Source organism: Rhinatrema bivittatum, chromosome 12 (assembly GCF_901001135.1).
Source record: "Rhinatrema bivittatum chromosome 12, aRhiBiv1.1, whole genome shotgun sequence".
In the NCBI taxonomy this organism is placed as follows: domain Eukaryota; kingdom Metazoa; phylum Chordata; class Amphibia; order Gymnophiona; family Rhinatrematidae; genus Rhinatrema; species Rhinatrema bivittatum.
Genome location: NC_042626.1, coordinates 26105806 through 26121348, shown reverse-complemented (window position 1 = coordinate 26121348; position 15543 = coordinate 26105806). Strand labels below are relative to the sequence as shown.

General features: G+C 45.9%; 1 protein-coding gene across 1 annotated transcript in view; it reads left to right on the top strand.

Moving 5' to 3' along the window:
* The window catches only part of LOC115074000 (indolethylamine N-methyltransferase-like), a 43363-nt gene extending 28350 nt beyond the window's left edge, over positions 1–15013 (top strand). Inside the window, exons 2-4 of the mRNA XM_029573042.1 lie at positions 3479–3637; positions 4915–5122; positions 14479–15013. Of these exons, the coding sequence (XP_029428902.1) occupies positions 3487–3637; positions 4915–5122; positions 14479–14899 (780 nt within the window). The 5' untranslated portion in view covers positions 3479–3486 and the 3' untranslated portion in view covers positions 14900–15013. The remainder of the gene's footprint in view (positions 1–3478; positions 3638–4914; positions 5123–14478) is intronic.
* Positions 15014–15543: the final 530 nt, after the last annotated feature.

Sequence of the window (15543 nt, the reverse complement as noted above, 5' to 3'; positions counted from 1 at the left end):
GACTGGAAAATTGGGCATCCAAATGGCAGATGAAATTTAATGTGGACAAATGCAAGGTGTTGCATATAGGGAAAAATAACCCTTGCTGTAGTTACACAATGTTAGGTTCCATATTAGGAGCTACCACCCAGGAAAAAGGTCTAGGCATCATAGTGGATAACACATTGAAATCGTCGGCTCAGTGTGTTGCAGCAGTCAAAAAAGCAAATAGAATGTTAGGAATTATTAGGAAGGGAATGGTTAATAAAACGGAAAATGTCATAATACCTCTGTATCGCTCCATGGTGAGACCGCACCTTGAATACTGTGTACAATTCTGGTCGCCACATCTCAAAAAAGATATAGTTGCGATGGAGAAGGTACAGAGAAGGGCAACCAAAATGATAAAGGGGATGGTGTTGTAAGAGGCTGTAGGTCATCATTCTGGTTTGATGGGGCCAGAAAGCAATTCTGTTTTTAATGACATAGGCGTTGACATTGCCTAGTTTGTTTCATATCATTTCTAAACCAAAACAATAAAAAAATTCACTAAATTTTTTGTTTTTTAGGTATTTCAATTTAGTGTACACCTATACAAATCAGTGGCACTAGCTGAAATGATGCACACTAAATTGACCTAGTGCACACTAAAAACGAAAAAAAAAGAAAACCTGACACCAAACCCCCCCCCCCCCAAATAAAAATGGGGGAAAATGAAACGAAACAAAATGAAAGTTTTATTGATCCACAGGGCTAGAAAGCATGCCTCAGGGCTGATGAGAAAGGAAGGAAGGATCATGGTTCCCATTATTACTGCAGTGAATCCTGCTATTGCTAAAGCAGTGATAAGAGTGAGTCTTGGAGAAGACTCCTCTCCAACCTTCATACAGGCCGATACAGTACAGTGCGCTCCACCGGAGCGCACTGTTAACCCACTTTTGGACGCGCATTTTCGACGCGCTAGCTTTACCCCTTATTCAGTAAGGGGTAATAGTGCATCGAAAAAGCGCGTTCAACCCCCCCGCAACTTTCCCTATTCCCTATTCTGTTACCCTTAACTTTTACTTCATCCATGCCCTTTTCTGCTCATTCCTTCTACTTCTGTTACCATTCTTATAACCTCTTATTTTGCCTTCTGTATATATGTATTTAACCCTTTCCCTCCTGACCCTTTCTTTTCCTTCCCGTTCCAATTTGCTCCCCACCCCTCTCTTCCCTCCATTTTTTGCCTTGATATTAGATTAAGTTATGCTATTACAGTTATTTTTTACTATATTTTATTATCTATTATTAGTTAAATAAGTTGTTCTTGATACCGTATTATACTGTTTTAATGTAATTTGGATTTCAGCTACTATTATTCTGTTATATGTACACGCAATTGCGTACTTTTGTTCTATGTACACCGACGTGATATCTTTGATGAGCGGCGGTATATAAAAACTAATAAATAAAAATAAAATAAAATAATAGCACCCACAACATGCAAATGCATGTTCATGGCCCTATTAGTTATTCCCACGCAATTCACTAAATTAAATGTGCAGCCAAGCCGCACATTTTACTTTCAAAAATATTAATGGTTTGTGAGCGGCGGCTGTCAGCGAGTTTGACAGCCGACGCTCAATTTTGCCGGCATCCGGTTTCCGAACCCGTGGCTGTCAGCAGATTTGAGAACTGACGCCAGCAAAATTGAGCGTCGGCTGTCAAACTCGCTGACAGCCGCCGCTTACAAACCATGAATATTTTTTTAGTGAATCGTGCGCACAGGAGAGCGGGTGCTTGCTTGTGTGCTTGCTCGCTCTCTCGCGAATTTTACTGTATCGGCCTGTTTATCAGTAGAGGCGTGCATGGAAGGAAAATGTGTTTTGTGTCATTGTGGATTTCTGTCATTTATATCATTTCCTTTTCCTATATTACTATGACTATTTACATTTTCCCTTGCCCCTTCAGTCCCTAAGGATTGTTTGCTTCAGTGTAGCATGAGCTATATTTTTACAACGTGCGTACTATTGTTATAGAATGCGTGCGTTTTTTACTAAATTTTGCAAATGACGTGCACTAAAATGCTTTAGTATATGCTGAAATATGTTAGTGCACATTAAAGTGACATTAACAATATTTCATTAGTTTTCTGTTTTGTGTTTGATGGGAAATGACACAAAACAATATCCATAATATATTGGGCTTGGTAGTGTGTCCGTCGGTGCTTGCGCATGTTCCGCCGCCCGCCGATAGATGGAGCAGGTGGCTCCCTGGCCGCTTTGGAGGCTCAAACACGCCACAGGTACGAAGGACAGCGGCCATCGCGGGACAGGCAGAATATAGCAGAGGAGACCCTGGCATGCCGCGGATGGTGCAGGGCACATGCTCTGTTCGTGGTGAGGAGGAAGGCCCGGCGTGCTGTTTGTGGTAAAAAAGGAAGGCCCCCGTGTGCCGTGATCGGCACGCCCGGGCCTTCATCTTTGCCGCGAATGGAGCGGGTGCCATGGGACGTGCTCTGTTTGCAGCATGCCGGGGTCTCCGCTGCTATTTTCTGCTCAAGGTGAAAATGGAAGGCCCCCATGTGCTGCGAACGGCGCGCCAGGCCTTCATCTTCACCGCGAACTGCGCACCAGGCCTTCATCTTCGCCGCGAACAGCACGGGTCCCGTGGCATGCCAGTGAGAGGGAATGTGTGTTGGGGAGGGGAGGGTGAGAGAGAGCAGGAGGGGGTGAGAGAGAGCATGGGACGGATGCCAATGAGAGATAATGGGGGGGGGGGGGGGGTGACAGAGGGCATGGTTTGTGAGAGAGAGCATTGGAGGGATGCCGGTGAGAGAGAATGTGTGTGAGAGAGGGGGGTGACAGAGAGCATGGTTGGTGAGAGGGGGTGGGGAGGGTGTGAGAGAGAGCATGGGAGGTAAGAGAGGGTGGGTGGGGGGATGCTTGAGTTTGGGTTTCAGAGAGGCAAAGGGTGTGTGGGGGAGACAGCTTGGTTGGTAAGAGGGGGAGTGCGCGGGATGCTTGAGTGTGGGTTTCAGAGAGGGAGTCTATATGAGGGGATGTGTGTGTGTGCCAGAGAGTGAGGGAGCCTGTGTGAGGGTGTGTGTATGTGGAAGGGACACTCTTACAGTGAATTTCTAGGGAAATTCTACTCAAAACAAGAGCAGATGTGCCAATAAAGAGGTTCGCCGCCCGGGCACAGAACGGGTACAGTTGCTAATAACAAATATCACTGATGTTTTGTGTCATTTTAAAATGCCAGCACACCTCTAATTGTTCGCAAGTCTAATAGGTTAGGCCAAGTATGCTGTCTTGGGGCAGGTATTTTTGTGGGAACAATAGTGTGGATCAAAACCCCTTCCCTCCTAAGGCATTGCTGAACTCCTGGGTCTGAGGGAAATCTGAACTACAGATCCCTGCATGCAATGGGCCCGACTGATGACGCCATGCTGATGACGGAAAGTAATGCTCTAAGGTACAGGGCATTTCTAACTCTCAGACTCTTCCTGCTGCAGATCACAACATGGAGTCAAACTTCACTGGCCCAAATGATTACCAAAAGTACTTCCAAGGCAGAGATTACCTTAAAACTTACTTTGTCTTTGACCCACCTGATACACGGAAAAGCTGGCTGTTGTTCATACTGAAACAGCTACACCAAACTTTCTCTTCAGGTGAGTGCTGTCTCTGTGTCCTTCCATGCCTTGTGAAAAGATCTTCCGTGTGTATCTTCAATTTCCTCCTAATTTATGAATGTCTGCAGAATATAAGAATGAAAAACTAACCTGTGAGAAGCACAAATGTACATGTGTACATCTGTCTGCAACAGCATGTATCTGGCCTGTGTTTGTAAGGTTTCAAACAGGATCTGGGGGGAGCTGCAGACTGCTGATGCACAATATAGAAGACAATGTTCTAAGCATTTCCCCCTAAGACACAAAATGGGAAAAATCCTTTGGTACAAGTGGTACCATAGGGTAAATTGGTTGGTGGTGGTGAATTGGTCTGGGCTCAGAGATGAAAAGGGTATGAGTGTCTCTTGCTGGGTAAAACCCCAAATCCTAGAGGTTTTCTCCTTCTTCACACTCTCTTAAAGTTAGAGTCACCTACCCATAGCTGCAGTGCAGAACCAGCTCCCCTTCCCACAGAACAGGACAGTGTTTCTCCAGCTGGACCTGGAGTCCCCCCAGCCAGTTTGGTTTTCAGGATATCCACAATGAATATGTATGAGATAGATTTGCATTCCATGGACACAGTACTTGCAAACCTTTCTCGTGATCGTTCATTTTAGATACCTTGAAAACTAGACTGGCTAGGGGGTAATCCTAAACTGGCTTGAGAGACACTGCCAGTGAATAGAGTGATGGAGGTTAAGTACACACCAGACAGAAAAATAACTGCAGAGACCTTGGTCACACACCCAAACCGGTCCCTTTGAAAACTGACTAGGGCTGAGTATCCACATTCAAGTTTCACTAGGACCCTAAAATTAGGTGCCTAAAATAGTGGGTGGCACAAGGGGCAAATTTAGGGGAGGGAAAAATGTTATGGGCTTAGGGAGCTATCTTCTGTACAATGTTACAAACTTATTCTCTCTAAGTTAAATTTCTATATAAATTTAGGAACATAAGTTCATTTTGAAAGTTTCCCAGTGAAATTACCCTCACCCAGTTACACCTGCTAAAAGGTCCGAACAAACTGGCAGGTAGTTTTGTAAAAAAAAAAAAAAAAAAAAGTCCATGTCTCCACATAAAGCACTGCTTTCCCAGCAGATATATGCTTTCCAAAATTAATCTCCTAATTTTTCATTCTTAGGCCCCTACCTTAGGCTTCTAAATCTTGGCAAATGAATTACAGATCTAAGTTTAGGTGACAGAACGTCTAGGTGCCTGAATATAGCTGAATTCTCAGCCGAATAGTTGGCTCCTAAGTGCATCTGGAATTTTTGCAGGTGATATAAGAGGGGACACTCTGATAGACATCAGCACTGGTCCCGTCATGTACCCGCTGTTCTCAGCCTGTGAGTGCTTCAAAGAAATAATTATCACAGAATGCCCGGGCCAGAGCCAGCAGGAGCTGGAGATCTGGCTGAAGAAGGAGCCGGGAGCATTTGACTGGAGCCCAATGGTGAAGTATGTGTGTGAGCTGGATGGTGACAGGTACGGGTATTCAGCTAAGGCCAAGATTATTCAGTTTAAAAATATTTTTATATATGTTCATTATTTTCTATTCTGAATCATTTTCATTTTGGTAGATTTTTCTTTTTTTTGTTAGTAAATAAAAAAAATAGCATTTTATTTAACTTAATGATACAGAAAATAAAAAGTGCTAGAAAGAAAGAACAATATGGTAATCATTAAAAGAGAAGACAGCAGGAGTTAGGCAACCTGTGGTCCTCACAGACTTTAATCCACTTGAGTCTCCAGAATATCTTTATTGATTATGTGTGAGATAGATTTTCATAATCTGTTTCAGTTATATGCAAATCTGTCTCATTCATATTCACTAGGAATATCCCAAAAACCTCAGCAAATTCATGTCCATAGGGACTGAAGATTTCTTCCCCCTGGAAGAAAGCATAAGAGGAATCAGATTTTTACTACCATTTTACCTAGGAAAATCATTAAGAATTATAAATCCAGTCATACACTGCAGTTTAGCAGACACAGGTCAGCCTGTTCCTTAAGACCCAGTAAAAAGGTAAACTGATGGATTTCCAGCCATAAGAACATAAGAAAATGCCATACTGGGTCAGACCAAGGGTCCATCAAGCCCAGCATCCTGTTTCCAACAGTGGCCAATCCAGGCCATAAGAACCTGGCAAGTACCCAAAAACTAAGTCTATTCCATGTAACCATTGCTAATGGCAGTGGCTATTCTCTAAGTGAACTTAATAGCAGGTAATGGACTTCTCCTCCAAGAACTTATCCAATCCTTTTTTAAACACAGCTATATTAACTGCACTAACCATATCCTCCGGCAACAAATTCCAGAGTCTAATTGTGCGTTGAGTAAAAAAGAACTTCTCCAATTAGTTTTAAATGTGCCCCATGCTAACTTCTGGAGTGCCCCCTAGTCTTTCTACTATCCGAAAGAGTAAATAACCGATTCACATCTACCCGTTCTAGACCTCTCTTGATTTTAAACACCTCTATCATATCCCCCCTCAGTCGTCTCTTCTCCAAGCTAAAAAGTCCTAACCTCTTTAGTCTTTCCTCATAGGAGAGTTGTTCCATTCCCCTTATCATTTTGGTAGCCCTTCTCTGTACCTTCTCCATCGCAATTATATCTTTTTTGAGATGCGGCGACCAGAATTGTACACAGTATTATTCAAGGTGCGGTCTCACCATGGAGCGATACAGAGGCATTATGACATTTTCCGTTTTATTCACCATTCCCTTTCTAATAATTCCCAACATTCTGTTTGCTTTTTTGACTGCCGCAGCACACTGTCCCGACGATTTCAATGTGTTATCCACTATGACACCTAGATCTCTTTCTTGGGTTGTAGCACCTAATATGGAACCCAACATTGTGTAATTATAGCATGGGTTATTTTTCCCTATATGCATCACCTTGCACTTATCCACATTAAATTTCATCTGCCATTTGGATGCCCAATTTTCCAGTCTCACAAGATCTTCCTGCAATTTATCACAATCTGCTTGTGATTTAACTACTCTGAACAATTTTGTGTCATCTGCAAATTTGATTATCTCACTAGTCGAATTTCTTTCCAGATCATTTATAAATATATTGAACAGTAAGGGTCCCAATACAGATCCCTGAGGCACTCCATTGTCCACTCCCTTCCACTGAGAAAATTGCCCATTTAATCCTACTCTCTATTTCCTGTCTTTTAGCCATTTTGCAATCCACGAAAGGACATCGCCAGCTGTCCCATGACTTTTTACTTTTCCTAGAAGCCTCTCATGAGGAACTTTGTCAAACGCCTTCTGAAAATCCAAGTATACTATATCTACCGGTTCACCTTTATCCTTCCTGTTCTGGGTCAGGGAGCACAGTTTCCTGTGCAGGGGTGACAGGATAAATGCAATATTTCATTACACAGAAAGCCATAATTATTAGAGAAACAGGATTTTATCATGAGCTAAAGGGCAAACTACTCCTTTTACAGTCTGGTGTACTGTTGGGGATGCCAGCTAGAGGGGGCCCCTGAGGCTAGTATCCAGGGGGTAGCCCTCAGCCACTCCAAAAGCCCTTTCAGACTGCAGGCATACATGAGCCCCTGTGCCATGATGCAAACAACATAAACCCCAGGGCTGGCCATAGTCCACGCCATTTTGGCGGGTGAGCACATCCAGGCACAAGCTAGGCTGAAGCTGAAGACTCAGAGGCCATGCAAGATGAGGAAACAGGCGAAGACTGAAGACAAGGAGTCCAGGTCAGACAAGGGACCAGACAAAAACTGAGAACTATGACCAAACTGACCAAGACAGGACCAAGGCTCCAGAAGAGCATGTACAGGAACTTCAGAACTCAGAACCAGAACTCGGGAACTCAGAAGACTATGAAACAGGACTAGGAACTTAGGAGCAGGACTCTGAAGACTTGGAACAGGATACCAGTCTGAAGGCTGAAGACAGACACTGGAACACTGAGGTGGACTGAGGACACAGGACCCAGGCTGCATGCTGACACAAGCTGAAGACACCAGAATGCTGGACCAGGCTGAAGACACCAGGTGCTGAAACAAGGCGAACACCAAGACAGTGGAACAGGCTGAAGACCTGAGCTCTGAACCAGGCAAAAGACCCAAGGCACTGGAACAAGACGAAGACCAAGATGCTGAATGAGATGCATACCACAGGAAACAGGAGACTACAGGCGACCCCTGTCACATGGTAGGAGCACAAGATGGCACCGATGGCCATGTGATGGGGCTGACCAATGGCACCGGTAACCCCTGTGACATAATATGGGCAAAGGCTATCGGCGCCATTTTGATCGAGGCAGGCTCGAAAGTCAGACGGCACGGAGGGAGAAATCCCTCGCGGGACCCCGCTGGACCACCAGGGATGTTAGTAAGTCTTGGGGAGGGATCGGGATGGTGGGGGGGGGGGGGTTGTATTTAATGTATTAAAGTGAATTTTAATGCTTGGGGTGGGTTTTTTTGAGCTTGGTTTTCCCACGTCGTTTTTTGGGCCAGTTTCATTTTTCCCCGAGGAAAAACGAACTTTATCCCGAAGCGTCCGACTCAAAAAACAATCCGGTAGAAAAAAAACAAAGCTCATCTCTGGTACTGATATGCGAACATAAGGGAAAAAGCACAGGACTATTTCTACAGCCAAGTCCATAAGCAAAGCACGTCAAGCAGCACTGTCTGAATTTTCAAGAAAGCTCATCTCCCAGTAAAAAATGTTACTAGTTGCAATTTTTATGGGTTATCATAAGGCTTGGCGATAACTGCATGGAGTGGCAGTTACTACCCTTTAGAGATGTTATGTTCTGTGGTCCGCAGGCTAATCCAGCAAACTGTCGCCCTCACCTTCAGGCTCGGACCAGCCACACCATCCTCTGTTGTTGTGGAGCCCCGCCATCCCATCAAATGGCAGGATGCCAGCCCCGGGCACTCCACGAATCTGCTGGGCCTTCACCCAGCAGAATACCGCTGACTCCAGCATGCCGCGTCTCTCCTTAGGCACACGTACGTGTTGCGCTGGAACATTTAAAGGGCCCATGGCAGAAAAACCCCCTTGGCCCTGGAAGATGATGTCATTGGCACTGCTCTCTAAAAGGACAGCTTCCCAGCTACAACATGTCCCACTACCCAGTGTAGAGCGTCTTGCTTCAGCTACTTGTATTCAGCCCAGCCTGTGTTCCTTGCCTTGTGTGCTTCTCCTTGCCTGATCTCTCCGCCTAGCTGCCCCTTTTTCCCTTCAGATTTACCTCAGTCTGACTTCAAATCACTTTTGACCACTGCCTGCCACCGACCTCTGCCTGCTTCTCGACTTGCCTGCTTGCCGCCCATCTACAACCCTGCTATCCAAGGACTTCTTCTCCTGCAAAGAGCAGAGACCCCACCTAAGACCTGCTGGCCCCAGCACCCAAAGTGTCAACCCAAGGGGAACGAGACGAAGCTCCAACTGGGTCTCTGCTTCGTCCAAGTTTGCCTACTGACAGCGGGAACATGCAAGGCTCCTCCCCACAGACCTTGTCAATTCTGCCTCAGCCTAAGTGTTCACGAACGCAACAGGCTGCTGAGGCCCTGGTCCTGGCGGGCTTGAATTCCCTTCAGACCATCCTGCACCAGCCCTGCCACCTCTTAAAACCATTCAATGGCCGCCAATTCCACAGTAGCCAGTTCCACTCTGGTATGCCGGGGACTCATGTCTTGTCTGGGATTCTTGAACCAGTGTCACATGCACTTCCAACTACGAGCACCACTGTTCCCGAATGACCAGAGAAAAAACCCCACCTACATATTATCTCTGCTGGACGGCTCTGCCCTGCCTTAGGCTCTCTTTTTGCATATTTCCCCTAAAAGATTCCACAGTGGAATTGTAGCTATTGGAGTGATACTAAGTATTCTTAAATTGTAATATTGAAAATGGTTAGTTATTGTTGCGGCAAACAGCTATTGGAACATTTAATCTATTTTCTTATATAAATAAAGTACTGATTTAAAAGCATATCTAGTCTGCTCCTTTAGATTAACCTGATACCGTCTGGGGGTGGCAGATATTTGTAGCATTTAACTTTTACTTTAAATTTAACTCAAGCAAGGAATTTAAAGTTATATTTAATAAATACCTGCCTTTAATTCTCATGCTACAACAGGAAACCAAAATGATCTTGAGAAAACACTGGCGTGTGGTGCAAACGCACCCCCGTCTTTGATAAGAATTTTACTGAGGCATTCACCAGAGAAAGGAATTGAAAAGGCAAAGTTAGTCTCATCTCTGTTAACTCTGTCACAAATATGAACAATCATTTGGGCCAGTGAAGTTTGACTCCATGTTGTGATCTGCAGCAGGAAGAGTCTGAGAGTTAGAAATGCCCTGTAGATATTTGTGACATATTTGAACAACCGGGTCAACTTCCTCCTAGCGCAGTGCATCTCTGCTTCCCTTGTGGGAAGGGAATTGTTTGCATGGAATGGAACAAAACATTTGTACCCAAAGGCTGAATACATACTAAACATTTCTCGAATTATTCCCACTCTCTCTATTTCTCGTCCCCACTCCTCTCATGAGCCAGTCTGGCCCAGTGACCTCATTAAAGGAGGGAAGGCTGTCTAAGAAAGCCGTTAGGGTAACAGAATGGATTAGACGCCAGATAGTCCAATTCCAAGCTTTATTTGAATGGAGACGTGATCTTTACATGTGTGCCCGACTCAGGCCAAGTTTCGCCCCTGTAGGGGCTGCCTCAGGGGCTAAAATGCATAAACAACAAGCATAACTGAACATGAACAAGACATATAACAAAAAAAATTTTTTTTAAACAAAATTGTATATTGAAGGTAACAAATAGAATCTGTAAAAATGTCAAGAACACTTATGGTCATTTAACACATGACAGAGCAATATCAATAAGGGGATGAATAGTATAGTAACAAAATATGGCTTTCCCTGTATATAATGAATTGTAATGGGTAATCAAAATAATATTGCACGGTATCTCTGGTGGTCTGTTGATAATGCAAAAAATATTAATAAAATCAATGTTGAAAGTTAAAATAACTATCATTGGACTAAAAAATTAAAAGTAAAAGGATGCATATTAAAAATTTAAAATTTACATTAAGAATGGCAAATAAAAGATATATCAAATAAAATAATGAACAACCGGGACAACCTCCTCCTAGCGCAGTGCATCTGGAAACATATGTAAAAAGTGAAACTAAAACAAATACTACACGATCACACTGTGATGTAGAATGATTAAAAAATATTTGTAAAAACCTCTAGCTCAAGGGCCAGAATAAAACTGAAGCAAAACAACCATTCTTAAAATTTAAACCCCTCTTGAAATATACTGCTCGGACATACACAAGTGTTACTTGTGTATGACCTATTCTACCAGTGCAGGACCTTATTATACAAAAAAGAGAAACTGCTCAGAGAAGTCTCGCTCTAAGGGGCAAATCTTTAAACTTACACGAGGGCGAAGATTTGTTCGCGCAACCCGGCGCGAACAAATCTGTGCCCAATTTTATAATATGCACGCGCTGCGAGCGCATGTTATAAAATCCAGGGTCGGCACGCGCAGGGGGGTGCACAGTTGTGCAACCTGCGCATGCCGAGCCGAGCAGCCTGCCTCCGTTCCCTCCGAGGCCGCTCTCCTGCTGCTCCCAAGGCGCCGGCGCACGTCTCTCTACCAGATTTAAAGGGCCAAGCACAGGAAGTGTGCTGGCCCCACCTAGGGAGTGGACTTCCTGCTTCAGCCATATAAAGGGCTGCTCCGTCAGTCTGTTTGTTGCCTGGCATTGGAGTGTCATCCTTCTTGTGGCTCCCGCTTTCCAGAGCTCCGTCAGGCCTTCTTGTCTTCTGCATGGAGTTCCTGTTGTCTCGCCATGTCAAGTCTTCGTGCCTGAGGCCCTTGTCCAGGTGTCCCATCCAGGTATCCTGATGTTCCTGTCCTGATCTTCGTCCTGATGTCCCACCATGGTCTTCTACATCCTGATGTTTCTGCCTTCCCGGATGTTCTTCCCTGCGTCTTCGTATGAGCCCCTAGCCGTCTGACCTGCTGGGCCTTGGAGGGGCCAACCGGTGGGATCCGTCCCTGCGCTCTGGAGCTTCTGTTTCCGCCAGCCATTGGAGCTTCGGATGTCATTGGTCCCAACATCGGAGTTCCTCCTCGCTTGGATCTTCCCTGCGCATGTCCCGCTCTCCTCGTGATCCGTGACCAGCCTTCGGGCTGTGTAGGGCGCACAGTGGGACAGGGTGGTCCGTGACTCAGTCCCGCGGGTGGGCTGAGTAGGGCGCCCTGAGAGACTGTGCAATTGTCCTTCTGCCCAAGTGTCTTCTGTGATGTCTTCGCACCAGCCCTCATCTGTGATGCCGTTACATCCCCACCATTGTCCTGTCTTCGGGTCAAGGTCTCCGACTGCCCTCAACCTCAGGCCAGGCCTGCTGCTCCATGCTGTTCCACGCAGCAGGTCCGAAAGGGCTTGGAATGGTTGGAGGACCATTCACATTCCAACATCTTCTTGTTGTTGGCCGTGGGAGCTTGCAGGCCTGGTGCAGGGTAGCCCGCCAGTCACACTGGAATATGCAGTCAACCCTCGGGGCGGCCCTGGGTGCGCCTGGGGTCGGGCTGAGGCCCAAGGGCACACTGACCCGTCCCGCAACAGAATGCAAGGCCTTCAAGGCCATAACAAGTATGCAAGGCCTTCGAGGCCTTAACAGTTATTTACTTATTCTTTTTAATGCCCATTTTTAATGTCCAATCCTATTACCTTTAGCATCCATATTTTTAATCTTCTAGTCCCACATTTTTTATGTTCTCATGATATGCTGAGGTAGATCTTAAAGTACGCGCACGAGTACTTTTGTTCACGCAACCGGCGCAAACAAAAGTATGCTGGATTTTATAAGATACGCGCGTAGTCGGCGCATGCAAGGCTGCGCAAAATCGGCAGCCTGCGCGTGCCGAGCCACGCAGCCTGCCTCCGTTCCCTCCGAGGCCGCTCCGAAATCGGAACGGCCTTGAAGGGACCTTCCCCTCCTTTCCCCTATCTAACCCACCCCCCAGCCCTACCTAAATCCCCCCCCCCCCCCTACCTTTGTTGTGCAAGTTACGCCTGCTTGAGGCAGGCGTAACTTGCGCGCACCACCTCGGCATCCCCCGGCACAGGCCGCAGTGCCGGGGGACTCGGGATCGCCCTCCCGGCCCGCCCCTGAACCGTCGTAATATTCAAGTCCGTATGGCCAATAAATGTTTGTTTTGTTTCAGATTTACCACCTGTTTAATATCACGACAGGAGCGCGCCCCTGCTCTGCCGGCTTAAACAAACTTAGGGGTAGATTTTCAAAGGGTTGCACGCGTATCTTACGGAACCCCCAAAAACCTACCCCTGCCTCCCCCTGTGCGTGCCTTGCATAGGCTCGGCGGCGCGCACAAGCCCCGGGACGTGCATAAGCCCCGGGGCTTCGAATGAGGGGCTGGTCGGGGGCTGTCCAGGGGCATGGCGGCGGTCCCAGGCCGGGGCAGAGTGCTCCGGCACAATGGCCTGTGCCAGGGCAGGGAGCCAATGGCGCGTGCAAGTTATGCCTGCCAGAGGCAGGAGTAACTCTACGAAATAAGGTGGGGGGTGGGATTTAGTTAGGGCTGGGGTGGGTTAGATAGGGGAAGGGAGGGAAAGGTGGGGGGAACAAAAAAAAGTTCCCTTCAAGGCCGCTTTGATTTCGGAGCGGTCTCGGAGGGAACGGAGGCAGGCTGCTCGGCTCGGAGCGCGCAGGTTGCACAATTGGTGCACAATTGTGCAACCTGCGTGCGCCGACCCTGGATTTTAAAACATGTGCACGGCAGCTCGCGCATGTTATAAAATCGGTCGCAGATTTGTTTGCGCTGGGTTGTGCGAACAAATCTGCGCCCTCGCGTAAGTTTAAAGATTTGCCCCTTAGAGCGAGACTTCTCTGAGCAGTTTCTCTTTTTTGTATAATAAGGTCCTGCACTGGTAGAACAGGTCATTCACAAGTAACACTACAGTCAGGGTTTTTTTTAATTCAATTCTAGTCCGAGCAGTATATTTCAATTGAAGAGGGGTTTAAATTTTAAGAATGGTTGTTTTGCTTCAGTTTTATTCTGGCCCTTGAGCTAGAGGTTTTTACAAATATTTTTTAATCATTCAACATCACAGTGTGATCGTGTAGTATTTGTTTTAGTTCCACTTTTTACATATGTTTCCAGATGCACTGCGCTAGGAGGAGGTTGTCCCGGTTGTTCATTATTTTATTTGATATATCTTTTATTTGCCATTCTTAATGTAAATTTTTAATATGTATCCTTTTACTTTTAATTTTTTAGTTCAATGATAGTTATTTTAACTTTCAGCATTGATTTTATTAATATTTTTTGCATTATCAACAGACCACCAGAGATACCGTGCAATATTATTTTGATTACCCATTACAATTCATTATATACAGGTAAAGCCATATTTTGTTCCTATACTATCTATCCCCTTATTGATATTGCTCTGTCATGTGTTAAATAACCATAAATATTCTTGACATTTTTACAGATTCTATTTGTTACCTTCAATATACAATTTTGTTTAAAAAAAATTTTTTTTTGTTATATGTCTTGTTCATGTTCAGTTATGCTTGTTGTTTATGCATTTTAGCCCCTGAGGCAGCCCCTACAGGGGTGAAACTTGGCCTGAGTCGGGCACACATGTAAAGATCACGTCTCCATTCAAATAAAGCTTGGAATTGGACTATCTGGCATCTAATCCATTCTGTTACCCCAGTGAACTCATTGTTATGGCTTCTTTCTTTCTAGTCCAGAGCCTGCCTAATCTTTGCCTCTTCAATTCTGTCTTTTCTAGTGAACAGTGGGCAAAGAAAGAAGAGAAGCTGAGGAAGACGGTGAAGCTCGGTTTGAAGAGTGACGTCACTAAGCCACTGGCCCTGCCTCAGGCTGACTGTCTGATCTCGTTCATGGGCCTAGAGGCTGTTTGCAAAGACCTGGGTGTTTACGGCCAGGCCATGAAGAACATCACAACTCTGCTGAAGCCAGGGGGTCGCTTGGTGCTGCTTGTGGTTTTGCAGGAGACATATTACACAGTTGGGCAGCACAGGTTCTCCTGTCTGCATCTGGAGAAGGAGCAGGTGGAGAAGGCTGTACAGGAGGCAGGGTGTTGTGTGGAGCACCTTGAGGTGACTCCTATCCTGGAGATGTACTTCTCCACATTAGCAGATCCTGATGCCATGATGTATCTCGTTGCCTGCAAAATGAATGACGAGTAGAAGCCTGGGTGACAAATGCAATAACAATTTGTGTAACCTTTTATCAATTCACCACAAAAATCTGAAGGAACCTGGGGGGGAAAGTTCTAATAAAAGTACACAAATGTGAGAATATTCTATGCTATGGCTGTAGTCTTTGTCCCAACAAATGATTTCAATTACTTCATTACACACATTTTATTGTTCAATGCTGCTCCCCCAAGGGGAGGAGCTAGCAATTTGTAATACTCCGTAGGCGGAGTTAACTATCTGTTGTGGGTTGGCTCCCACAGAGTGGCAGTCTGTATGATGCCGCTCAGCAGTGTAAGAAATAAACACTTAGGGGCGGATTTTAAAAGGAGCGCGAATAGCCTACTTTTGTTTGCGCTCCAGGCGCAAACAAAAGTACGCTGGATTTTAGTAGATACGCGCGGAGCCGCGCGTATCTGCTAAAAACCTGGATCGGCGCGCGCAAGGCTATGGATTTTGTATAGCCGGCGCGCGCCGAGCCGCGCAGCCTACCCCCGTTCCCTCCAAGGCCGCTCCGAAATCGGAGCGGCCTCGGAGGGAACTTTCCTTTGCCCTCCCCTCACCTTCCCCTCCCTTCCCCTACCTAACCCCCCCGCCCGGCCCTGTCTAAAACCCCCCCCCCTTACCTTTGTCGG